Source organism: Blennius ocellaris (genome assembly GCF_963422515.1).
Source record: "Blennius ocellaris genome assembly, chromosome: 5".
Classification (NCBI taxonomy): Eukaryota; Metazoa; Chordata; class Actinopteri; order Blenniiformes; family Blenniidae; genus Blennius; species Blennius ocellaris.
This window is the reverse complement of record NC_137654.1, coordinates 17,858,122-17,884,203: the sequence shown is the minus strand read 5'-3', so window position 1 is coordinate 17,884,203 and position 26,082 is coordinate 17,858,122. Positions and strand designations below refer to the sequence as shown.

General features: G+C 41.5%; 1 protein-coding gene across 1 annotated transcript; it reads right to left on the bottom strand.

The window, feature by feature from the left end:
• Positions 1-1,445: 1,445 nt before the first annotated feature.
• On the bottom strand, positions 1,446-24,738 carry jph2 (junctophilin 2). Its single transcript, XM_080496459.1, has 6 exons — positions 23,929-24,738; positions 20,192-21,005; positions 8,046-8,164; positions 4,750-5,711; positions 3,544-3,645; positions 1,446-3,473 (listed from the first exon to the last, which is right to left on the bottom strand). The coding sequence occupies exons 1-5, from the start codon at positions 24,305-24,307 to the stop codon at positions 3,565-3,567; spliced, it is 2,355 nt and encodes a 784-aa protein (XP_080352585.1). The 5' UTR covers positions 24,308-24,738; the 3' UTR covers positions 1,446-3,473; positions 3,544-3,564.
• Positions 24,739-26,082: the final 1,344 nt, after the last annotated feature.

Here is a 26,082-nt window from a genome sequence, read left to right as displayed (position 1 = left end):
ACCTACAGCTAATTCGGAGTCTGCTTTAACTAATATGCATTAAGAACATCTATAAAAGAACGTGGAAGGAAACCCAGGTGGTTGTGCTTCTCGTGCTGACTGCTGAATTTGTAATGGTTTACTTCCCCCTGTTGGTGGTGTTCGGTTATAGCGATATCGTGGATCGGTCGATGGGGGGGAAACGCATAAACAAACGGGGAGAACGTGCAAACTCTGTAGAGAAAAGCCCCCAAGTTCAGAATTCAGTTGGTTATATCTGGTAATGCATGTACAGCCCTCACTTTAAAAAAAAAATGAAAGTCTTTACAGTGTATGGATTAATTCCAACACTGACATTTCATCAATGAGTTCAACTGATTTTCTGAGATGTGCACCAAATTAATCATTAATCATTAATCTACAGCTTGCACAAGAAAAACTCCCAACATATTGTCACTCTGTCAACTTCTATACATATCAAGACACAATTAAATGCAGCATAAACCTATTAAATTCAATCGGGAATGTTTGTGATATCTTATAAGTGTATGACTGAGCTGCTAATTGAGATGAATGCAGTCAGGCCTGGAGGGTTGAGCTGCACTGTGTAGACCTACAACACAGAATCACATATTTACTCAGCTTTCACACACATTTTGACATCAGCACATATTTGTTTTTGATACAACCGTTTTCTTGAGGCCAAGTATTTTTAGATCAACGCGTCTGAGGTCAGTTTGCGTCTCCCCATTGGAGAATTATGTTTAAAAAGATGAGGGGGGGTGCAGTATTACCAGATATTTATTTACTTTTCATTGATTTTTGCCATACAGTCTAATTGAGTTCATTCAAGTCGTTGCTTGTCTTTTGTTTTATAATCTTTGTCATTAATATAACAACATATTTTGAACTTGTCACACTTTTTTTTTAATCAACGAATTCGTTGACTTGCATTAATCTGCGATCTGCTCTTCATTTTTTATTTTTGTTTTTGTTTTTGACATAACCACGGTTCAATATGGACGTGTAAACCGCATTTACAGGCTTTACCGGACGTCGTCACTTGGGGGCAGCAATATTCCACAGACAAAATTCATTCACGTCAACCACTTCAGATTACAAATTGCAGCGTGTCGTTTATAGCGCATAGCTTTCTCTTTTCCAACACCTCCAATTCAATGTGTTATTTCAATTACATCAGGAGATTTATGCCTGAGAACCATCCTGGCCTGGTTTCTAAAAAGGGGGGGCCGATTCACTGAAGGCCAGGGAAGGGGGGGGGGGGGGGGGGGGGGGGGGGGGGTTGCATGTTTTCAGACAGGTGGTGTGCAAAAATACTTATTTCTGCTGTGGCAAGAGATTCCTCTTCAAAATGGAGCATGCTTAAAAAAGAAAGTCAAGGCAAGTCGTGTTTATTTTTGGAAAGAAGAACACAAACCAACTCAAAACACAAAAGTGTGGTAAAAGTTAATTTAATTTCAGCTTTTATTTTGACCACTTTTGGCAACACAAATGCATTTTTGGCAAAAAAAAAAAAGTCAGCATTAACGTCATTGAACGTACTAAAACAGACAAAATACGTTTCTCTTAAATTATTTACCTGTGAGTTTATTTGCCTGTGAGGCTGCTAGTTACAGATAAATACTCAAGGGATTCTTTAAATGGTTGTAGACGTTCTGTTTTTGACCTCCAGTGCTCTGTATGTTCCTATTTGATCTCATACAACTCCCAACTATCCCATACACTGACATATTAAGAATCAGGGGCAACACATATGCAAATGCCCCACCCTTTAGCGAAATGAATGCATTGATCGGACATGAGAGGGTCTGTCAGTGGCTGGGACAGAGAATCTCCAAAAGTGCATGGCAACATGAAACGATGCTGTTTTCTCAGTCTAAAAAAAAGAAACATGAGGGGTGAGGGATTAGTGTTACTTCAGGTGGTAATGGGTAAAAAAAAAAAAAAACTCAAAACAAAAACAAAACAAAATCTGAAAGCGCTCTTTTTAAAGTAAGACATGGAGTTAAGAATCATTCTATAGTTTTCTCCATCTCACAATCATGAGGTAATCTGACCGACTCCTTCAGGAAATAAATTTGGGATTGCATATTTTTTCTGACAAAAAAAAAAAAAAAAAGTCTGACAACAGAATCATTTTGAATGCTGAAACAATGTGCACTTCAAGAAGGTACAAAAATACAGACGCATACACACAAAGTGCACTCATGCGTACAAAAAAACCCCCTCGTATTTGGCTCTAAAAAGCGCAGCAGGCCCCCCCCCCCTGAACGCAATGTGATGGAACAGTTTCCTACACCAACATCGCATGTGAAACCATGAAATGCCGCAAGGAGTATCACCAATCCGCCTCCCGAGGCGTGAATCCCAATCTGCAGCCCGAGCAACTTCATTACAACGTACAGCCAGTGCTTTTCCGCTTGCCTATCCTGCGAGCCAAACATACATGGCTTTCTCTTTTTTAAAACCACTCCGGTGCGAGTCAGCATTGCGAGACATACAGTGAACATACAATAGCACTCATAAGCTTCTTTCTCCGTTTGGTTTATCAGCTCTCCACAACCCAAAAGCAGCAGGTCGACAGTGAATGCATAGAGATCCCAGTGAAAGTAGAACATTTCACAGTGTAGTACACCAATCCAGAATTTTATTTATTTATTTATTTATTTTTGCCACGTTGCAATAAGCAGAAGTGCATCTCACGGTGCTTCTGATGACAACGTGGAAACAATAATCAGTCTTTACTGGGAGGACTTCACCTATACATTTCAGGCCCCTACTTTTCCTTTTCAGCATTTGAACACTGGACATGGTAGATTATTGAAACAAAAGCAAATCTTTCACACGTCTGCTGCAGGTTTTTAACGTCTACTCAAGTTCAAGGCACAGTAATCAGTCTTTATATGTCTTCGTCTTTCCTTCAGCCGGCGATAACATTACACCAACAAATATAAATATATATATATATATATATTGTGAGAAAATGTGATATAATACGTTGTTCCTGATATGCCTGATTGGGTGTTGTGAGAGCCAGCCATGTGCACCAGTTAAGGATTTTAGTTCAAAGTTATACACTTGAGACACACCGTGGCAAAGTTGAAATCTTACGTGCAACCCCTGCCTCGACAGTATCAACACCTGGATGTACTCTAACCCCCCCCCAAAAAAAAAAACCCAACAACTGTACGCTTCAAAACATTCTGCAAACTCACTGAAAGGTTTCAGTCAGTCAGTGTCCTTCAGTTCCTCCAGTCTCAGGAAGGAGAGGAGCTCCACCAGAGCCTGACACAGCCACACCAACCAAACTCAAGAAAAACCCTTTGTTAGGAGCTGCAGCACGAGTCTGCGTGAGGCTTCTGTTTCCCCTCAGCGGCGTGTTTTGATCTCTGGCCCGTGCTGAAGAGGAGGGCGAGGACGAGGAGGAACGCCATTTCTCTCTCTCTCTCTCTCTCTCCAACACTGCTGGTGACCTGCAGAGAAATTTATAGTAGCGGCGCTGACTTTGTTTCTGATGTCGCTTTCCAAGTGACGCTCATTTACCTTGATGTGGTGGAAAATGTCTCATGACAGGATGTGGACGAAGAGAATGGCCAGGCCGATGTTGAGCAGGATCACCATGCAGATCATGATGGTGTTTGGGCCCTTGCAAAGAAAGGAGACACAGGAATAAAGTCGGTTAATGACATTGTTGCAAATGTCACTAAAATATACCTGAATACAGAGAATAAAAAAAGTACAAATGGACAAATGTTTGTTGAAAAAGTAACTTTGCATTGTCGCTCTTAAAGGGTGACTTGATAATATAGTTGTATTACTGTGAAACATTAGCTGAGCTGGTCCGTTTGACGACTGATTGATTAAGTTGAGCTGGTTGGGTGTCAGATTGTGGTTTAGGTTAATATGTTTAGTATTTTCTACTTTAAGTGCTCCACTGCAGCTGCTGCATGAAGGACACGCTTTAATCCGACAACAGTAATGAAGAAAAAACTGATCATTAATTTCAGAATAGTAAACGGCTACTTGAAGAAAAAAAAAAGTGAGAATCTGTGACACTATTCTAGAAGACCAAGAATATCTTTTAACATCCAACAATCTTCCTGAAGAAGTCTCTTGTTTGACATATCATAAGTTTAAAACAAGCAAAATAAGGTTTTGTAATGTTTGTTTGTTTTTTAAACAAATAATTAGCAAGTATGTGCAGTTATTCTTTTAAAAGAAAGCCTAATTACTTCATAAAACACTGAAAAGTAGTGCTTGGAAAAGTGACTGATGCATTCGATGAATTTTTCTGTAAGTCATGTTTGTCTAATTAATTGTGCCATAGCTGTATTTTTGTGGAATTGCTGAGACACATTCGCTGAACTGTCGGCACTGAGCGGCTCAGTCTAACTCACTAATTCCAGTTCAGCTGAAGTTCCATTAGTTAGTGGGGGGGGGAAGATGCTTTGCACCTGGTTTTCACAACACTGCGTTCAGAAAATAAAGCCATAAAAAAAAAAAATGTATATATGTTTTTAGTACAAAACTAAACTCCCAGTCTTCTCATCCATCGCCCCAATGTGGGTAATATGGTGGAATACATCCCGAGACTATGAATACTGGTGCAAGATTTCAGGCTAATCCCTCTTAAAGTTGTCAATGAGTGCAGTCTGACTGACAGGTCTGCATTGCTGTTCCTATAGCTGCTCTGCGCATACGGCTAAAAATACTGAAATGTGAGTCATCGTTTATAATTTGCCGTCTTACCTCCGGCTCCAAAGACTCCACGGTCACTTCATGACACGCGCTCGACAAGGCCTTCAGCTTGCCTTCCACTCTGACCTCCACTTTCGAGGCTGGCTTCGCAGCTGCAGCTACAGCTACGGCCTTGGGCTCGGCTTGCTTCAGCGCTGCTTTGGGTTCGACGCTGGTTGTGGCTTTTGCAGGAAGAGGAGCTGGGCTGGGCTGTCGTTTGGGTAAAGGCTTTGTCTCCGCTCTGCTGGGCGGCCTGCTTGGCTCCCTGGACTCCACTTTGCTCTCGGAGAGGGACGGCGCTCGTTCGGGGACCGACGGGGCTCTCCGCGGTTGAACTTCAGGGGTCGCCGCTTTGGACGGGGTCGCAGGTTTCGGCTCAGGGGTTACGGCTTTGGGGCTCCCTCTCGGAGAGGGGCGTGGCGCTTCTTCTTCATCTGGCAAGACGAGGCTGTTCCTTACGGGCGTGGCGGCGGCCGGAGTGAAGTCCGAAACCTTTGTCTCAGAGTCGAACTTCTGCAGCGGTTTGATTTCTAGGTCTGAGCCCTGTTCAATCTTGCTGCTCTGACGGCTGGGGGTGCGAGAGGGCCCACGACTTCCTGGCGCTCCTCCCGCTTCGGGCACAGCCGTGGCGGGAGCGGAAGCTGATGTTGACGGGGTCGTGGGGCGACTGCCGGCCCTGCTGTTGGGTTTGCTGCTGCCCCTACTGCCACCACCTTTCATGCTTTTGTCTTCATTCCAACTGCCTGGACTGAGGAATTTGGGCTCTTCCTTGATCATGATGCCCGGGCTGGGGGACGGGGTTCGGCCCGGCGAGGAGCCCGGCATCAGGCTGTCCAGTTCATTCATGAAGGGGCTCTCAGGTGGTGTGGGCAGAGGCTCCTCCTCGGCGAGCAATGGCTCGTGCATGATGGTGTCTGTGTTATCGCTGCCCTCCACGGCCTCCTGCAGCGCTCTCTTCTTCAGATACTCAGGACCTGAAACCCCAGATTAGATCACGATTAAAGGTTTCGCATGGGCAGCACACAGGGGGCGTGTACTGGTGAAAACCCTGGCTTGACTCTGCTGCAGGACCTTGCTGTGTTGTGTTTGTGTGTTCTCCCTGTCCAACCATGTCTCAGACAAACCTAGTATAAAGGATAGATGTTTGTCCTCTTTGTAGTTTCGAATGAATTAATCTAAACTGATTATATCAGGTCCACAGTAACAAGAGAGTGGAGCTAATCCTGGCCACCAACAACCCTAACCGGCTTGTGGGAGCAAGCCAGAACTTGCTCCCACACAAAATCAGGGAGAGAAACACACTCTACATGGAAAGGCTCGGCAGTGCTTTGAGGCCAAGTCCTTTACTCCATTTCGCCACTCTTGCTTTATACGACTGAGGGGTACAGAGTAATGGAGATGATCCCAACTGGCAATGAGTGAAAGCAGACTACACCCTGGACAGGTCAGCGGTTCATCGCAGAGAAACAGAACGTCACACACTCCCACTGACATCCACAGACAGGTTTGAATCACCACTGAACTTTACATGTGTGTGTTTGGACTGGGAGACGATCACTGCATGCTTATGGAGAACATACTGACATGGCAGTGAAATGGAGTTATTGATTCATAGAAATGCAGTCATTCTTCCTCCTTCATGGAGCGTATGGACAATTAAAGAAATAAAGCGCTGGCTTTGTAAAACTTGATGGATGTCAGGATTAAGAGAGTTCAAACGTAAGAGACATCTTTTATAATTATTGTAATGTCCCTGAAACCCCAGAGAGCAGTTATACCAACAAACAGCCCAAACCATTTGACATTTCAGTACCCAATTACTCTATATAGTTGAGTTTTGGTCTTCCTTTTACACATTTTTTTAATGGTTAAAAAAAAAAACTTGTTTGTAAACAACTGGATGAAAATATGAAAATGTTTAAGAGAAAAAACATCTCTGCATTAAAATATTGATGAGGTTTTTGGATCTGGAACTGTGTCTGCATCCACACAGAACCACACTACACAACAATTACAACATTTCTTTATTCTATCCTCAGCATTCAGAGTGGATATTTATGCTGGGGAGGTGGCAACAAAAAACAAACAATAACAGAGAGAAATTATAAAATTGTAAAATGATAAAAATGCAGACATTTTAAGAGGGAATTGGGAATTGTGTATGATTTCCGTCCAGTTTTATGTCGCTTTGCAAGATTGTATAACTGACATATTATGAGGTGAAAGGGGTCAAGACTGTGTGGTCAAAATAGTGTAAAAGTAAGTAGATGTGTCTTGTTGTGCGGCCATTTGTGTTTACTGGTAGTTGTGGTCAGTCAAACGTCCTTGAGGAAGCTGGGTGACTTTCCCCGTGTTCTTGTCTGATTCCCTTGAACTGTGTTAAAAGCTGGAGGGAAACGCGAGAGGCAGCTCAATGGCCAGTTTGCTGTCGTGTCGACGTGTGTGTCGGAGCGACTCGCAATGAAACTGATATGATCCCTTCGACCCAATAAGATGTTCCTTTTTTAGACATTCAAATATCCCTGTGGTGAGCCTAAGCAGAAGGATCTACTGGCACACACTGCAAGTATATGGACGAGGTCTGAGGCTCGATATGGTCATGAAAATGGATATTTGGTTTCATCAAAAATAGTGGGAAGTGAAAATGTATTGTTTGGCTATATACGCAATTAGCAAACAAGCATCTCCCATTCAAAGACACAAAACAGGTCAAATAATATCAAAAGGTTGGACACACCTCAATCAATCTTATCGTTTGATGACTTTAAAGAGTACACATGAGGAGATTCACTTCATTATTTTCATTATATTTATACATTAAAGCTGATAGTTTCAAACACATTAAGAAGGGGAAAAATTACACAATATAACTCTGTGAAGGCTCATCTGTCCATCTAAAACCAGTCACGTTAATCTAAAACCAATCCCCCACGAAGCTGATTGACAGAGATGTCATCAAAGAAAAACGCGACCACTTTGAAAATTGTAATGTATAAGAAATGATGACGTGTTTATAAGTTCACCATATAGTTCTATATGTGCCCTCTCATATCTCTTTACATCTTCCAGTGCTCGTGCACATTGTGCATTCTACCACTTGAGCAGCATTAACACACTTGGCATGATCAGCCGCTTCACTAACACACCAGTATCCACAGTCACGTCATATTATGATATTAGGACTAAGCCGGGGTGCAGTGTTTTACCAAAGGACACTCGACCATTGGACTCATGATTGAAAGACCTCACAGCCAACCCAAGTGAAGTGACCATTAATGTCTTGGTAAGGAGTTGATGTTCAAACCCACCTGGCTGGTAAAAAGTCGGGGACAGTTCTTTGGCCACCAGCCTGGCAATGCTGGACTCCCGGTTGGAGGCCTGAGCGGCCTGTTCCGCTGCATCTGACTTCCCCTTTGAGTGAGTCGTCCTACAAATAGAAACATGAATCACACATCAAGTTCAGAAACATTCATTCACATGTCAAACCTTGACATTGGAAATTGAAGCGAGTCGCTCTGTGGAATTCCTGAACGTGGCGCTGCACAGTGGAGTAGTGGTGTGCACTCTCGCCCCACAGTGGGAATATTCCTGTTTTGATTCTGGGCTCCGGGGAATTTCTGTGTTGAGTTTCAACTCTCTGTGCTCATGTGTTGTCTACCCCCCAAGTTATTCCGATTATTATCACAGTTTAAAGACAAGCTTTTGAGTTAATCTGGGACTCCTGAAGTACTTGTCAGTGTGTTTGCCTGTTTGCCTGTGATGGACCGGTGCATCGTCATCACTGTGCATGACTTTATTGACTGTTTCACTAAATAAGTTCAGCTGAAGCTCCATCAGTTAGCGGGAGAATGACGGAGGTGCAAACATGTTACACATGTTTTGGTCTGTTTAAGTTATTCAGTCATTATTTCAGTGCAAGAATGCTGCAACAATGAAACTGATTGAATAAATAATGACAATAATAAGAAGCAGCAGCAACAAACAGCTGAACTAAAATACCAAGACAGACGACTCTTAGAAAGGGAAACCTTTGTTTATTCAAGGATGCAAATATGAGCAAATGTTAATGTTGTACAGTAGAGTTAGTTCAGGATCAATAAATCACTTTTGCTTGACGAATCAGTTCAGAGTAACAGTGAAAACAAGTTAAGCTAAGATTAAAGTCAACAGACTGCACTTGAAACAAGCAGAGAAAGATGCAACATTGCAGCTCCTCTACTGTTTTCATGTATGACGAATTTAATGAAATTCCTCAACCGTATTAATGACTTCATCATAGAAATCTGTTATTAACCCATTACTCTAATCCAAACACTGATCAAAGCTACTGTGGATCAAATCTAATGATATTCTTACTTTCAGTATCATCTTACATGAGAATTCAGTTGAGGATTGATAAAATGCACCTCAGCCGGTAAACAGGACTTGCTTTCTATAGTAACAGAACTTGATTATGCTGCCTGTTCTTCCACTCACATTCTTATTCTCATTCCTTTTTGTTTTGTAAATAATTACAGATATTCATTCTGGTTTTTTTTGTTTTCTGTCCTTGTCTTTATTTTTATTTCAGCATCGAGAATTGAGACTGAAGATTTACTGACTAGTTTCATGGCTTGTGTCACAAAAGAAGTTAGTTGCTGCTAAACGTAGAGGAGTCACAGTAATGCAATACTTCAAAATCATCACTGCTCACAAGTGATGAAAAAAAATAAAAGCGATGGAATCGACAAAAGTCATCAGGAAATGTCCTCTGAGCAAGCCGGACAGAGGGCCGGTATCTATAAAAGTGTGGGCAGACAGGCCGACGGTTGGGTGCTGCTGCAGTTTGTGCCACAGTCACTGGGAGAATTACTGATTGTGATTAGTCTGTGGATAGCTGACATACTGTAACGTTACACTCGGCTGAAAATAGCTCGGCGCTCCACTTTAAGACTCGGCGGTGAAGGTGCTTCCCACTGGAACAATTAGAGGCTCCTGAGCGCCGCTGATTGATGCAGATGAGCTCCACCTGTCCACACACAAACAGCAACGCCTCGTCTGCTGCCCCTTTCAGTCAAATCTCACATACTCATGATCACAGATAACTAAGTAAATCAATGTAGCGTACAAGAACAGCGACCAGTGTTTTGGTGCAGTCTTAATACAGTGCATGACTCAATACCAATATTATTTTTGCTGTTAATTGTCTCAGAGTACACTTTGGAAAAGATTTATATGTTTTTAAAATGACTTTATGGTAGAGATGCGGATAGTCCGTGTATCACGGCCCCGAAACAATTCGGACCAGGACGTTTGGGTGCCGGCCCACAGCTTCAATGACACAAGATGCTGGAGGATCTGAATGAAGTTTGTAGAGTCATAACATTATAACGATAGCTTAAAATATGTCTTTTGCATGACTCTTAATTAGACAAATGTTGTAAATGCTCATTAATTAAATTAACTGATTAAACTAAATTGTCACAATCCTTTAAAAATTGTAATTTAACTTATTTAAATTTTGTCTTTAATATTCATGTTTGAGTTTATTTTTATGAAGTTTTAGCAACTATTTTACTTTACGTCTGACTTTTATCTTGTTTATTTTTCTTACTGAAAATATTTTTTCTTTCCATTTAATGACTCGTACCTTTTTAACAATTCTTTTTTTTTTGTTCAAAACTGTGACTTATATTTGCCGTTGTCCTGTCTCTAATAGTTTTTATTTCATATTATTATCACTTTCCCAGTCATCTGTGTAGAACTTTGAATTGTACAAACCTGCATAAAAGTTTTGCTATAAATACTAGTTAAAGGGCCTAAACAAGTCTTGCAAGCGTGTTCTAAAGCATTAAATAGCTTCTATTTGAAGAGACTATTCACTGAAATGTCTGGGCGCTTTAGTTTTTTTTTATTCAGGAAAATGAGAGCAGTTATTTATTACAGACTAATTTCAGAAGTAGATTAATCTTCATGTGTACACCAAATCAAAGTGAGTTGAATATTTAACTTCAGGTGGGACTTGCAGTAATTAGATGCAGTTGAGTTCGTCACCGACCGCTTTCTACCAGTGGTGTGTGTTTACGAGGTGAAAAAGATGGCAGCCATTCAGTTGTTCCTCTGTCAAGCTGGTGAAAGGAGGAGAAAGATGTGGACAGATGGCTTCTTCCTGCTGGCGGACTCGACCTTCCACCTCGCAGTGAGTGAGTGAGTGAGTGAGTGAGTGAGTGGGTGAGTGAGTGAGTGAGTGAGTGAGTGAGTGAGTGAGTGAGTGAGTGAGTGAGTGAGTGAGTGAGTGAGTGAGTGAGTGAGTGAGTGAGTGAACCTTATTTAGCTGGACAAAGCATTTCTTTGAACTTATCCTGGACTTTTGACCTTTTTTGGTTGCAAACACATGAATATATCAAGATATTGTATCGTATTTATTTACTTGTTATTCATGGGGTTCAGTAAAGTGGGCACAAATTTGGATACCACGCTGATTTAGAGAAAATATCAAACAAAGGTATCAGCCCCTAACTTGTTCACCCTCCTTCACCTCCATCTCTCCGAGGATTTTTCCACAGGACAGAGTGCATCAACAGATAAAGTTGGGAGTTGTATTGAGGTCTTAGAGAGGTATGCAGTGTCACACATGTGAACAGGTCACTGCAATGACAATAACAGAACACATTTAGCCACTTAGCCTGTATTGATACCGAACCCAGGTCGCTGAAGAGAGTCAGTGGTGGCTGAGAGGTTGTAGAGAGCGGGGAACAGACGTTCACCCATAAAACACCTCTTGCTTTTTCTCTGAAAAGTCCTTCTTTCTATCTTGTATCTGCTCTATCCACTTCTTATCCCAACTGACATAGTCCATAAAAGACATATACAGACAGAGATAACGAGAGGCAGTTTTTTTTAGGGTCACAGACTCCATAGACTGGGAGGAAACTGGACTATCCAGAAAAGAAAAACATTCACCGGGACAACAAGCAAAGTACAGTGAACCACCACTGATACGATCTGCAATTTGTGTCAGTATGAATCAGGTTTCATTTGATATCCTGATACCATGTTTGTTATATTACTAGAAATATACAGTAACTGCCAGTTCATATCTTAAATAAGTGTATTTCTGATGTTAAATAAGTGTATTTCTGATCTTGAACAAGTGTATTTCTGGCCACGTGGTGGAGGAATGGTTAGCACTCTTGCATCACAGAGAGAAGGTCTGGGTTCAAATAGGGTGTTTCTGCGTGGAGTTCGCATGTTCTCCCTGTGTGGGTTTGCTCCCACACTCCAAAAACATGCACGTGAGGTTAAGTGGTGACCCTAAATTGCGCCTCAGAGAAGTGACCCTACACTGGATTAGGTGATACAGAAGAAACATGGATTGATATCTTTCCTTTCATTTAATGCAAACGGCTCTTATCTTCGTGTTGTGGCTTGCTGTGTTTGAGAGATCATAAATAGGTGTTGCACCTTGTCAGAAAGACTTGGGTGTTAAAAAAAAGCTGCTGCTTTTTACAGTTTGTTTTTGCGGGTGGAAAACATGCCTTCTTTGTGAACTGTCCTTAGCTAATCAGGCACGGCTCCACCACTGTTCAGGCTGGTCATAATGGTTCTATCCCGAGACCTCAACATTTACACGTTTTTCACACACTATAAAACATTTTTTTAAAAAACTTAAAACCACTGATAGGAGTCATCCTGTGCATCTGTGTTACATCATTACTGTACTTTCTGTACCTTTCTAGCTCAATTGGAAATATTTCTCAATAGATTGAAGATTGAAGATTAGTTGTAGATCAAGCGCCACTATATAGTGTAGTGATACTTTAAATTTCACATAGAAAAAGAATCAATGCACAGTCATTAGTTTCCAAGAATCAGGAAGAAACAGAAGCTATTTAAATATAGAAGAAAATGGATAGAGATACTGTTTTTTGTCAAAAACACTGATGACATAAAAAAAAAAACCCCAAAACATGACTGCAGGAATGAGAGCAGCTGAGCTTCCTTAAATGATCACTATATTTATATGAAGCCACAGCTGTAATAATATATCCTTCACTGTGGTTACAGTCTCTGAAGTTGGCTAGCAGATCTACTAATAATATGACGGGATGAATGCTTTGAGCCATAATTCCCTAAGTGCAAAGAGGACAATCATTGTTTTGTTGTCACGTGCATTTAGACGTCTGATTTCCAACAGTAACATTTCAGGTGCCGTCTGCCCTGTGACTGGCTGCTCTGGGGTTGTAACCTGATGTTCACCCACAGCCAGCAGGGATTGGCTCCAGCCCCCCCCCTCCCGCCTCCCGTGACCCTGACAGGTGCATAAAATAGATAGATCGGTGTCGTGATGTGTCGTTCACTCACTCACTGAACTGCTTTTAAAGCTTTAAATAACCACATAAGTTTAAACAGGACACCTGGCCCCATTTCGAGCTGCAGCTCAAACAGGTTAGAGATGCAGCTTCGTATAAACGGGTGTCCTGTTTGAACTGCATACGTTTTAACAGGATATGTGGCGCCATTCATATATGAAGCTGGAGTTCAAAACAAACTGCAAAGTGGCTATTGCCAGTGAAATGGCGATAGAGGCTGCTGGCGGAGGAAATATTTCCAGCTTACATGGTAATGATAAAATTAGTATTAAAAACAAGTTCGACCGTACCGCTTCATTGCTGTTATGAATGAATGAATATCGCTGCACTTTCATTCAACCACAGGCAGGTTTAACGCCTTCACCAATTGTTCGCTGGGATCAATTCCCACATGCCACAACTCTGAAGTAGATAAAGATGGGTGTAGTCTCTTCAGTCTCGTTAATAACACAAAATGAAATACTTATATATTTTTGGACATTTGGTGGTATTTCACATTATTAAATATCGACACGCGTTATTAAAACCTAGAAAGATCGAGGTGTAACTTTTCATCTACTTCTATAAGTTGAGTTGGCTGCTTTGCATGAAAGTTAAGACTCAATTTATGCTATTCCTTTCTGATGTTTCTGGATATTTGGGCACTTTTGATGAATCTCTGAAAGCAGGCATGCTGGTTCACTGTATTCGATTACCTGGAATCCTGAGAACAACGTGTTTTGTTTGGTTTGTTCGTGAAATGGCGTCTAAGAAGTTAGCTGGAGACATGGAAGAAGGTCAAAAAGTCTCTGACCTTCATGTCACTGAAAAAAAACATATGAGGAAATGCTGCAACTGAAATCAGAGATCAAAGAACTATAAATGAAGATTGAAGAGGTTGAGAGAAGAGTGGAGGATCTTGAGCAATCCAAACGAATGGATGACCTGGTATCTGGATGTGAGGAAACCCACCGCACCTTCGCACAGATCATGGAAGATGGGAGAGGATCCTCCAAGAGTTGAATTGCATTCACTTATATAAAGGCAGAAATGCCTTGGTCATCATCAAGGGAAATGATGAACCAATGATGAAGGGATGGAATCATTGAAAAATACCACAGTCTTCTTTTAGTTTTGCTGTGAATTTGACAAACCCAGAAATGCATCACTGGACACATTTTAAATCGCTTCATTCTTAAAAATCTCAAAAGTTAGAATATAGGAAACGACATTGATCCAGATATCCACTCCTATCAGTACATTTATATGAAGGGTGAAGTTTATTCAGACATACGATAACATTTCAAAAAAATTAAACATTACATTCAGCATTTACAGCCAAACTTGACTGGAAGACGATAAACAGCTGCATGATGGTTTAGAGAGCTGTGACAAAACAGGCTCTATTAAAGAGGAGGTGGTGTTGCCCATGTCATCGCTGAAATGTAAGTTTATTGAAAATATGACAATGGCTCTTGATCATTTGATGGAATGCATAACTATTGAGGTTGAGGTGCATACAATGGTTGATAATATTTTCATAAACAAAATTGAGGGAGACCAATAGTGGACATGTAGTGACTGACGTGGGTGACCAGCTGCCCATTTTTTACACTGCTGGACATTAACTATCAGTATAAATCAAGAACAAATGGGCACACAAACAAACTGGTGGGAATAAAATCCCCAGAGGCAATTATGGCTCTTAAAGCAGAACATTTGGAACATGATTGGCAGGAAGTTTCTGTATGAGGATATTAATAAATCATATGATGCATTTCTGGATATATTTTTGATCATTTACAACCGACAGCAGTATAGGTATAATAAAAAAAAAAAAGATGGGCAAACAGGGTTTGGTAAAAGCCTGTTAAAAGAAAAACCGAATTTATCAAACATTCAAGAATGGAAAAGGCAAACAAGTATCAAAAAGAAAACCAAAAAAGTGATTTTAAAAAACAACAACATTATAATCGGATGTTGTAGGGATATAAATACCATACTAAGGTCGCTTGGAGTGTATTTAATGGTGTTAAAAATCATAAAAAAAATATATTTCCAACATATTTCCTAGAACCTGATAATAAAATTGACAACATAGCAATGTAAATGGATGTTGCAAATTAAATTGAATGTCATACAGAAGACAATGATTCTGGATTTATTACAGTAACAGTACAATCTTTGCCTTCACAATCGCACAAAAGGATTGGTGTCCAAATTAGCTGGGGTGGCCCTTCTTTTGAAAAGTTGTACAACTGCTGCGGTCTTTCAGTGTTTCTCTGCAACCAAACATGACACTTAACACCATGACCCGAATACCCTTTGAGCTTTTAGGGCGGCTTCGAGGAGACGTCAGCTGCAGTCGGAAAGAGTGTTTGGCTCAAACTCTAATGCACGACCTGTAAAAAAAAAATGTAAGCGCTTGTTGTTTAAGATGGGTTATAAACTCGTCTGGGTTTTGTCCTTGAGCCTGTTGATGGGAAGAGATATTTTGTCCTCCTGGCATGTGCCACTAGATCTTAGAGGCGGGTCCTATTCGACGAGGCAGCAACTCTGTGTGTGTGAGAAAGAGCAATTTGGCTTCTATTAAAAGAAGACTATATTTTGAAATATGATTAAAGTACTTCATCAAAATGCTTGGATAACAAGTGCTAAGTGAAGCCTTTTTTTGGTAGCATTGCTGAGCGGTCAAACAGAAAGGAAAATCAACGGAGATATCATCAATTTGTGTTATTACTCACTAGTCCTTTTCTCATCTGCAGGACTGAGAAAATGTCACTTCTTTTCTTAGTCAGTAAATGACTGCTAAAATTCATTGGCTCATCTTTGGAAATACAAAAACAGCTTCAATTAGGGACTGTTACATCAATATGATCTAAAACTGACACCTTAAAAGGTAAGAATGCCATAGTTTATTTGAAAACACAAAGAGTTGCAGAGCCGCTGTCTCTCTATCCCAGTCACAAGCTGGTTGGAAGGATAGCAATACCCAAAGCGATTGTTTCAATGACGTTGATTCAGAACTTCATTTCTTTCAAGAAGTGCTATCGTCCGGATAAAGGAGCATCTTCCAGCCACTAGCTGATGTGACTACAGCTGACTTAATGAGTAAATCAGTCATTAGACTGACCCACACAGTGCTGACGGCTCGCGCATGTGTCACAGCAACGCTCCAGTCATAAAGCATCATATGACCATTATGAAACAGGAAAACAATTCATGGGAGAGCAGGAGGCACTTTCTGAAGCAAGAAGTTACTTTTTGGTGTCAATAACGAGTGAAGTACAAAAATAAGACTTTGTTTTTGCAATACATAGAGATGGGGTGAGAAGCAAAAGAGGTTATAAGAGGTTTTTAATGATTATGCTTTGATTTGTTTGCATTTGTCTATTTTAAATTATTTCAAATGTTTGTTCTCTTTATTTTTCTCTTTAAATGACCCCCCCCCCCATATCCGTATATTAATATCATCATCATCATCATCATCATTGAGACTGTAATCAGTAACTTACTTTTAAACAACATTGTTTAATGAACAAGCTTTACAAGACCACTCTCTGAATAGCACTGAGCTTGAAGTCACAATCAAACCTTGTTGATGGCACACCAACACAAAGTGCTTGTATCAGCAGTACAGTATGTAATCCAAGCCCCACAACTAAAGCTAGGTGTGGTACATATATACACTAACCCTTTATACCCAAGCACTTGCTTGTGAGCTGTGCCATATTTATATCCTTGGAACCATTTGACACCGCTGCTGACGCAAGATGGATGGAGATCAGTGGTTGTTTTACTGTTGCTTGCCGACAGCGGAGCTCACAGCATTAACAGAGAGGGGCCGACATCAGCAGGCAGACGTCCGAGGCCGAGTTATCTACTGTGTGGACAAGGATTCGATTTGCTTAGATAGATCAGGAGTAAGTGAGTCCTGAAGAAGTAAGTGTGCAGATAAAAAACAAAGTCCTGCTGCCGCACAGCATGTGAAAACAGCCCCGTGTGTCTGTGACGAGGCAGGGAAGATGGGGCCTGAAAGGAGAGAGAGAGAGAGAGAGAGAGAGAGAGAGAGAGAGAGAGAGAGACAGAGAGAGAGATAGAGAGAGAGAGAAGGAGGGGGGGTAATCAGCTGTTGCATTCCCCTGCGATTGTGATACAGCAAGAGTGTGCCTGTCCATATTTAGTCAGGGCTCCTCTGTGACCACCGGGCCTCCTGTGTGCGTCATTTACACCCCGTCCTGCCACACAGGTCCTCTCCTCCCTTCTCCAGACGCCCGGCTGCCAGCCCACGATGCAGAACAATGTCCACGCACCGTCTGAATGCCAGAAAACACTTCAACCGCACTTCAAGAGGCCAGGTCTGGCATCCCATGCAGAGCGCTGGCTGACTCGTGTATTTTTAACCCTGGGCTTCACTTGCCAAAGGATCATAGCGTGAGGAAACCACTGCCAGGAACAGATGTGTCATGTCTCTTCTGCTTATATAATAAACAGATTTCAGTTTAATGTCCAGGGCCACAAGTGAGCCACTGTTCAGTTGCTGTGCAGGGAGCACTTTCCAAATCCCTTACATAAAAGAACTAATGCAACAGTGTGGGGGATCAGGTGAGAAAGTAATGAGTTACAAATAAAGTACTGGAATTAAGCAGTAATTTTGAGTCTTAAAAAAAAAGTATTTATTCTTTAAGGCATGTCATTTTACACTTTACACCATGATTTCATTTAATAGATGAACCATTTTACCCTTTGTTGAGCAAGTTACCATTTTGGTAATTTTTGTATTTCTTCATGTTTTCTTCTAAGCTCACACTAAATTGAGGAAACTACAGTAACTACAGAAAAAAACCTTTCTTGTCATTGCCATAGTTGTTGTTTTTTGGAGTATCACTCATAATAGCAAAAAAAAAAAAAGCAACAAGAAACAACAGATGTATTCATCTAGAAAGAATACAAACTTGTGCCGCATTTGTTTAGCACTTGTGCCTCAGTATGAAGATTTCAGTTCAATGCTAAGTTTAATTCTATTTCTCATGGTTTATCTGAATGGAGTTCACCCGTTTCTCCTCTATCATGGGAGTGTACGTATCCTCCACTGGGGGCCACATAACAATACACCAAGACAAAGAAATGGAGCGAATTGACATAAATACATTGTGGTTTACAGGTGATGGATGAATGTAGAGTAATGTTTGCATCTGAGGAGATAAAGTGTGGGGGTGTGCCATATACAGTATAATGCCTCATGTACAGTAAAACTTTTGTTCTGTTGTTTTTTTTGTTTTTGTTTTATCGGTGCAGACCACCGATGTGTTTCTGAACACCGTCCTGCATATAAGTGCAAGTGTTTGCGTCTCCTCTCTGCTCTGTCCACACATGCAGAGCCAGTGTAGGTGAGCCGAAAGCACCGGCACGGAGAATAACTCTCATGCACTGCTTATCTGAGATGTACAATATTTAGATTTCAGCCTGCGGGGACAGGAGTCTGCAGTCCATCAGTGTAACGTCGTTGATGTTGTAAACACAAGGCTTATTTCGGCTGCTGAAGATCATGACAGAAGGACTAAAACACCAACACCTTGTACGGTCACAGACAAGCTAACGGCAGGCAGAAGCATGTAAATCTGTACACTAGACAAAATATACGACAAGCAGTTAAGCGTGTCATGCTGACATAGATGCGCTCCAATCAGTTTCCGCAAAGATACAACAGCCCACCTCACTCTAAAGGCAATAAAACCCCCCAACAATTATCTTTGAAGATAACTAAGTTAAATTTAAATAATTATTTGGATTGAGAATTTCAACATCAGGCTAAAAACTTACTGACAATGGTTGATATTGGTTCCAGTATAGGTACAAATAGAAGACTTTCTGAGGTACACTGCGACAGGATTAGATTTAAGACCATATAGATGCTCAAGACCAGAATCCAAGCATCACTTTTCAAGTAACTGCAGGGGATAAAATCCCTCCAATTGTTGACCTAAAATGTTGCTATATCAACTGCCATAACTCTGAATGACGCACACATGAAATACAAAACCTTCCAAAATACATGGTCGACGAGGCCAACTTTAAAGTTTTGTCATTTAATCATACCACTGGTAATATATTATATCGACAAAGATATGAGTTGGGAACCACAGCTCGACAGCAACAACCTGTTAATGTCAAGTTAACTAGCAGATATTGGCATTAAATACAAAATCAATTAAATCTTACTGAGCCTTGTTTTGACATCCCAGACTGCCATGGCTGCTTGTATCATAAGAAAAACATACTTTTCAAATGACTTATTTCTATGAGTCCAACTGATGATTAGAATAACATGACTCTAAAATTGTGAACTCAAGAGAAGAATCCCGAAAGAAACAGCTGCAGCAGATTACTGCAACTTTCTTAAGACACCTTGATAGAATGGTTACAGCTGCCTCCCACTGAAGTGAAGCAACAATGCCTTTGTAGGTATTCAGACATCTACTCCTGTGACTCTTACAGTCATATACAGGCAAACCAGTTCTTTGTGCTCTGTAAGAACTGGTTGTGGCTAAAGGAGTGCTAACAACTTTCACCAGACAAACATAAGCAGCTTGTTTCTTCCTGGGAGCATTTCAAAACAACTGAATCAGGTCGGCAAGACTTGATCGTGTGTTTTGGGAGACGTTTCTCCCATTAGCCAAGCTGCTTCATCCGTTCATACTGTCCACTTCGCTCGGCTGGCTTTAAACTGTTTTGTTATGTCACTCCAGTTTTAGATGTCCAAGGACCATATAGGGTTATAGTTTTCATATAGTTTTTTTTTTTTCTGTCTAAAATACAGGATTTATTTCACTTTTCCACTTTAGCATAGAAGCAATAAATTATCAATAAGCCGCACCCAGAGCCCTACGGTCCAATCAACATTTAAAAAAACAAAACATAGAACATTAACATGTGTAACCTTGTGTGACTCATCTCATGGATTTAAATATCTGACCTTCACACCATTTAACTATACTAGCCAGCCTCGTCGAGGGAACATCATGAACCGATGGAGCTACTTCCATGAATAAGTCCAACTGGCCTGATTTATTTGCTTTGGGACGCCTCCTACCTGGACACATGAGGGGACACTTAAGACATACCTGGAAGCGGCGATCTCCGCCTTCTGCTTGGCGATGGCCGCGGCCCGCTGAGCTCCTTCCACCGCTCGCTCAACTTTGTGCTTTATCTTGGTTCCCTTCAGCTGGATCACCCTCTTCTTCATGGCCTTCACCAGCATGTTGTTCATGTACTTGCCCTCTTCCTTCCCTCCCTCGGCGAATGTGGTGCAGCCATACCCATGTCGCTGGTTGTTGAGCCACTCGCCCTCGTACTTCAGCCCGCTGGACCTTTCGCTTATTCCATAGCCGGATCGCTTGTCGTTCTTCCACTCGCCCATGTAGACCTCAGTGGTGGTGGCGTCGATGTCGGCCTCCACGGGAGGGAAGTCTTCGGCTCCGGCCAGGCTCTCGTCCATGCTGATGGTGGAGTTGGTGTCACTGGCGTTGGAGCTGAGAGCCGACTCCGTCCTCAAGAAGCTGATCTTGCTCTTCTGACTGGACAGCGAAGTGCTTGACTCGGACTTCTTCAGCTTCCCGAGCAGGGAGCCCCTTCTGAACAGGCCTTTCTTCTTTGGCTTCACCGCCTCGGGGTCCACCTGGAGCGTGAGGGCGAAGCCGCCTCGGGACGGTCCCAGCTGGGTCGGGGTGGCCACGGGCGTCTCTTCGCCTGAGGCGTTGGTGGCAGTGATGACGGGGATGTCTTGCTGCAGGACGGTGCCATTACTGTGTTCGCTGCGAAGGGACGTTAAGGAGGTGCGGAGAGGCGAGCGGACCACTGCTGCCATGCCATAAGGGACGCTCTGACGGACGCCGTAGCCATGTCGCATCCCTCCAGTGAACTGACCCTGGAAAGTACCTAGAAACATCAGAAAACTGGGAGTGAGTGTTTCATAACTCCACCACTTTGACAAGTTAATATGTTTTATGTTTAGTTTCATTGATGTCATGTAATACTCAGTGCTGATACTTGACTGCGGTTGTTTTGTGTTTGTATGATGGTACAGCCCTATAAGTAACTTCTTTATGTGGGCACTTTGTATTTTTGATCTCAAGTTGCCATATTGAAAGATTGATCAGGAGCAGCATATACACATTTGAGGTCATTTGCAGTTTTACGCATTTAACAAGCTCTGTCTCCTAAAACTCAACAAACTGCTGTGATGACACACGGATCTCCAGATACTGGGTGGACGGTAATAAAAAAAATGTTAATACCAAAACTAAGCTAAAATTATAAATTACTGCAGTACAAATGGTCTCTGGCTAAAACACAAACATTTCAAAAACATGTTAAAGGTAGAAGGGGCCAAAGCACAGCGAATCAAATCTTTACCTTTGGGTTTATCTTATTGCCCTCAGGGCACTTTTTTGTTCATGCTACAAATTAAGACGCTTTATTGTTCCTCCAGTCTTCAGGCTGGGAACTGTGCAGTAGATAGATAGATGAAATATCTTCTCTCTGCTCATGCACTGAACTGTGATGCTTTTGTCAGTTAATATGTTTATTCATTTTTCTTAGGTTAACTGGCCGGATCACTGAGCTGAATTGCCTGGGTTTGGATTAAAATAGCACCGCTAGTCTGAGTAACCCTCATCTTTGCATTATTTAATGCATTATGTATTGCTGCGTATGACGTCCTGGCTGATGCGCCGACGCGGACTTAAAACTCTCGGACCGTGAACGTCAGGGACATTTTCAGTGTGAAACGTCTCCTTCATTAATAACCTCACTGACAAGCCGTCTCCGGGTCGGCTCCCGGGCTAAAAACTGACGTGTGTGGATTACTGCTACGGCAAGGCCTCAGCCCGTGAGGCCAGGAGGCCACAGAGCTTCTGATGCTATTATTACATGCTGACATCTGGTGCTATCACATCCCATCCTCATCCCCCCCTCCCACCACCTTCACCCACCCCCACCCTCGTCTACTGCAGCTCCCAGCAGGCTGTACTCAAAAGCTGGTGAGTCAGCTGTTAAAGGAGGGGAAACCTCTGCTAGTACACAATCACTTTAACAACACTCACATTACTGTCATTAAGTAGTTCTGTAAGTTAATTGCGCTCCTATTAGTACTTTTATGTCATTGAGTACAGTGATGTACTTTTTATGTAGTCAAATATTAAATCGCCACTGAGCACTCCCTATAATACACCCAATAATGTCACAATTTTAAATGTATTAAAGCCACTGATGTAATAATTTACCAGTAGTGTAATAAATTACTTGTGTCAATACCTTAATATCATGTTACCAATAATTTAATAAGTGATCGGCAGGCTGGTTATGACATTACCGAAATAGCATTTAAAAAAATACTTTAAAAATATCATTACTGCAGTTAAAATTGTGTAGAATATTCATACATTGAGGCAGTTTTTATGAAGCTGGTTGTCTTTTTCAATCTTTTTAGTCTGATTATCTTTTTTTTTTTTTTTTTTTAACCCCAGAAGTAACAAAGTATATTTCTGCAGGTATTTCAAAGTCTTAGAGTGGAGTTGTAGTTCTAAGATGTTCCTACAGTTCTTTTTCAAATATATTACCTTAAGTATTTTATAATTTTTACAAAAGCTGTTGGTTTAAAGTAGAAGCTCATCACTGAGGCACAGTCACAGTTTTAAGGTGTATACGTGTATGTATTTTTTAGAAGCAATTGCTTACATTTACTAAAGTATTTCACTGTTTTCATGCACCATGAAGATAATACTGCACCTTTAGGGCTGAATATGTTCACTCAAGTAAACATACTCAGGTCTCAAAACTATTATTTCAAGTATCAAAGGTAATGTTAAGTAACATTTTTTACTTTTAATATTACTTTTAAGGGTACAGCTATAGTTAAATAAGCATGCACTTTTACTCAAGTATTAATGTAGTTTATGACAAATGGGTATCCCCAACATTTTGACATTGACTGAAACACTAAATAAAGTAAATTTACTTTTAATGGTATAGCTTCAGTTTTAAACTGGAGGAAGTGCTTGTAATCAAGTTCCAAAGTAACCTGTCTTTAAAGATGGGTTCACTTTTTTTTACATTTTCGAGTGTACGTCATACTCTTAAAGTGCGTTAACATATAGCTTCTGTTTTAAGGCATGTCCACAAGTACCGGTATGTTTTTAAAACTAACTCCAGTGTTTTAGAGTTTTAAATGCACCTTCAAGAGGACAGCTACAGTTATAAATGGCATACAAGATTTCTTTTTCACAGATAGGCTACACCTCTAAGAAGAATAAAAAACATACATCAAATCAAATACAGCAAGATATTTGTGTATAAGCAGGGCTGTCAAACCCAATTTTAGTTGAGGGGCCACATACAGCCCATTTTAATCCTGACTGGGCCTGACTGGTGACATAGTGCCAAAATATTATTTAAATGTGCACTGTAAACGTTATGTTGAAGAGTATATGTGATGAAAATGTCTACATTCTTTTTAAATCTGAACAATTTGCACCAAAAAATTACTGAAATCTCAACATAAAGCCAAATTTAATGATTCATAATACAGCGAAATGTCCAAATCACCTGTATACAACTGTTGCATTCTGCAGCTTTTTGTATGGCTTTGAGGTTATATATATATATATATATATATATATATATATATATATATATATATATATATATATGGGTTTGTGGGCCGGTTTTGGCCCACGGGCCTTATGTTTGACACCCCCTTTTGACACCCCTGCCCAAGAATAAACTTCCTGACGGCTCCAGGTATTTTACCACTGAGGACAATGAGTGTTTTTGGTGCGTTTTGCCTGCGTTTTCCTCTCACTTCCATCTGCGTAGGTTTCCGTTCCGTATCCGTCCTGCAGGCCGTTATTCCAGGTGCCCTCGTACTTGGCCCCGCTGCCCACACTGATCCGGACCCCGTATCTCCCCTTGAAGCCGTGCGTCCACTCCCCTTTGTAAATCCAGTGTCCTTTGGTCTCGAGCCCCAGGCCGTGGCGCTTGCCCTGCGACCAGTAGCCCTCGTAGGTGTTCCCGCTGGGCCATGTGTACACTCCCACCACCTCGAAGCCGTAGTTCCAGGAGCCGGAGAACTCCCCCTGGCCCTTGGGCCCCGTGCAGATGCCGTGGCCGTGGGCTTTCCCCCCCTCCCAGCCTCCGCAGTACGCGCCCCCGTCGTCGAACTCAAAGCGCCCTCCACTCATGCCTCACCGCTGCCTCGAGGCGCACGCAACAGGAAAGTTGTTTTGTTTGCTTTGTTTGTTTTTCGGATCTGTCACCTGGCAAAGGATACGCGCTCCGTCAGTCTGACTACACCTCCACCTGACATCAAACCTGGCTGCAGATATCCTTGGTGCTGAACTTGGGTGGGCTTCCTCTCTTGGACCGGCTCTGGGGGTTTCTGCGCGTGTCCATGAAGCGCTTTTTTTTTTTTTTTAAATTCCTCCGCGTGTTTTAGACTCGGACTCTCCGATCTCCAGCGGTGTTACAGATTTAAACCGGTGGAAAATGCACCGATTTGCCTCGGTCTTTGCGTCCTGACAAGCCAGGGGTCCTGCATGGCTTTTTCCCAGGTGGCCGCGGAGAAAAGCCCCCTGTTTACAACCCCCCCCTGTCCTGTCCCTGCCACCCAGCTATCTCCTGACAGTGGCTGCTGCCTGGTTGGAAATATTTGAGCAGACCTAACAAGGCGACCAATCCACACACACACACCCTTCCAAAAATACGACCCAATCCTTACTCTGCTGCCTGCAAGGAGCCATGCCAGAGTCTTGCCACTTCGGGACTGAAGAACATGCCATTCAGGACTGTGCTGGCTGCACACACACACACACACACACACACACACACACACACACACACACACACACACACACACACACACACACACACACACACACACACACACACACACACACACACACACACACACACACACACACTTTATTCACACACAACACTCTCTGATAGGCAAGAGGAGAGAGGTCAACCACATATATAGGATGTGATATTTTACATTTCGCGTCTGTGCACAATAACAATAATAATAATAATAATAATAACAATTGTACATTTCTTGAAGAGTACTTGAATTATTGCAATTTAGTATCGTGCAGTCTTATGAGCCCTTTTAAAATATGGAATTTTGTTCTCATGCTTAAGTACAATTTGCGCCACACTGGGTGGATTATTATACCTTCAACTAATAGAATTGCTGTCTTATATCTACATTTGTTCACTTTATTGTTTCTCTCAGAAAGTTGGTTCTGAAAATGTAATCAAATGTGATTAAACACTAACTCTGAATATGAGAGATAAGTTGTAACATATTATTTGAGATTTTCCCTACTTTTCCACCTCTGATGATCTCCTTATTATTGATAGAGTTTTGTAAGTAATTTCAGTGTTCATGTGGAGGAATGGTTTATTTATAGAATTATTCCGCCACATAAAAAGTTGGATACAGTTGCTACATGTTGTGTTTTATCAAACGTGGGAAAGCGGTATTGTAGCACTCATTACCGCCCTCTTTTGGACATTTTAAGTAATTGCAGCGTGCATATTAATTTTAGTCCTGTATCAATGGTGCGCAAACGTTTTTTTTAATTATTCAAGACCACATAAAGAAGCATGCAGCAGCTGAACTATAATGACTAGTAACTGAAATGGTCGGACATTTGCTTTAATGGTTTAGTAACGTGTATTACAGATTCTCATTGTTATTTTTTTTAGAAGCCTCCTTATTCAAGACTTAGTTCCACTGTGTATCAAAGCCAATAAGTGCAATTCAGTCAACTCAAATTGTGACTTGATAAAGTTGTTCCTTTATATTTTCTGAATTTACTGGAGGCGAATAAAAACGGAATCACCTCTGTGTTATATAAACTGTGCCAAATGTTATAAGTACTTATTGGCAGCAATGAAGTCTGGCTGTTTACTCAAATAAATATACTTACAGATAAAGGTAGAAATAATACAC

Coding starts and splice junctions, on each gene's coding strand:
- jph2 (XM_080496459.1), bottom strand. CDS start 24,307: ATGAGTGGAGGGCGCTTTGAGTTCGACGACGGGGGCGCGTACTGCGGA. Junction 21,006..23,928: donor GGAAACCTACGCAGATGGAA/GTGAGAGGAAAA, acceptor TGATGTTTCTAG/GTACTTTCCAGGGTCAGTTC. Junction 8,165..20,191: donor GCGGAGATCGCCGCTTCCAG/GTATGTCTTAAG, acceptor TTCTATTTGTAG/GACGACTCACTCAAAGGGGA.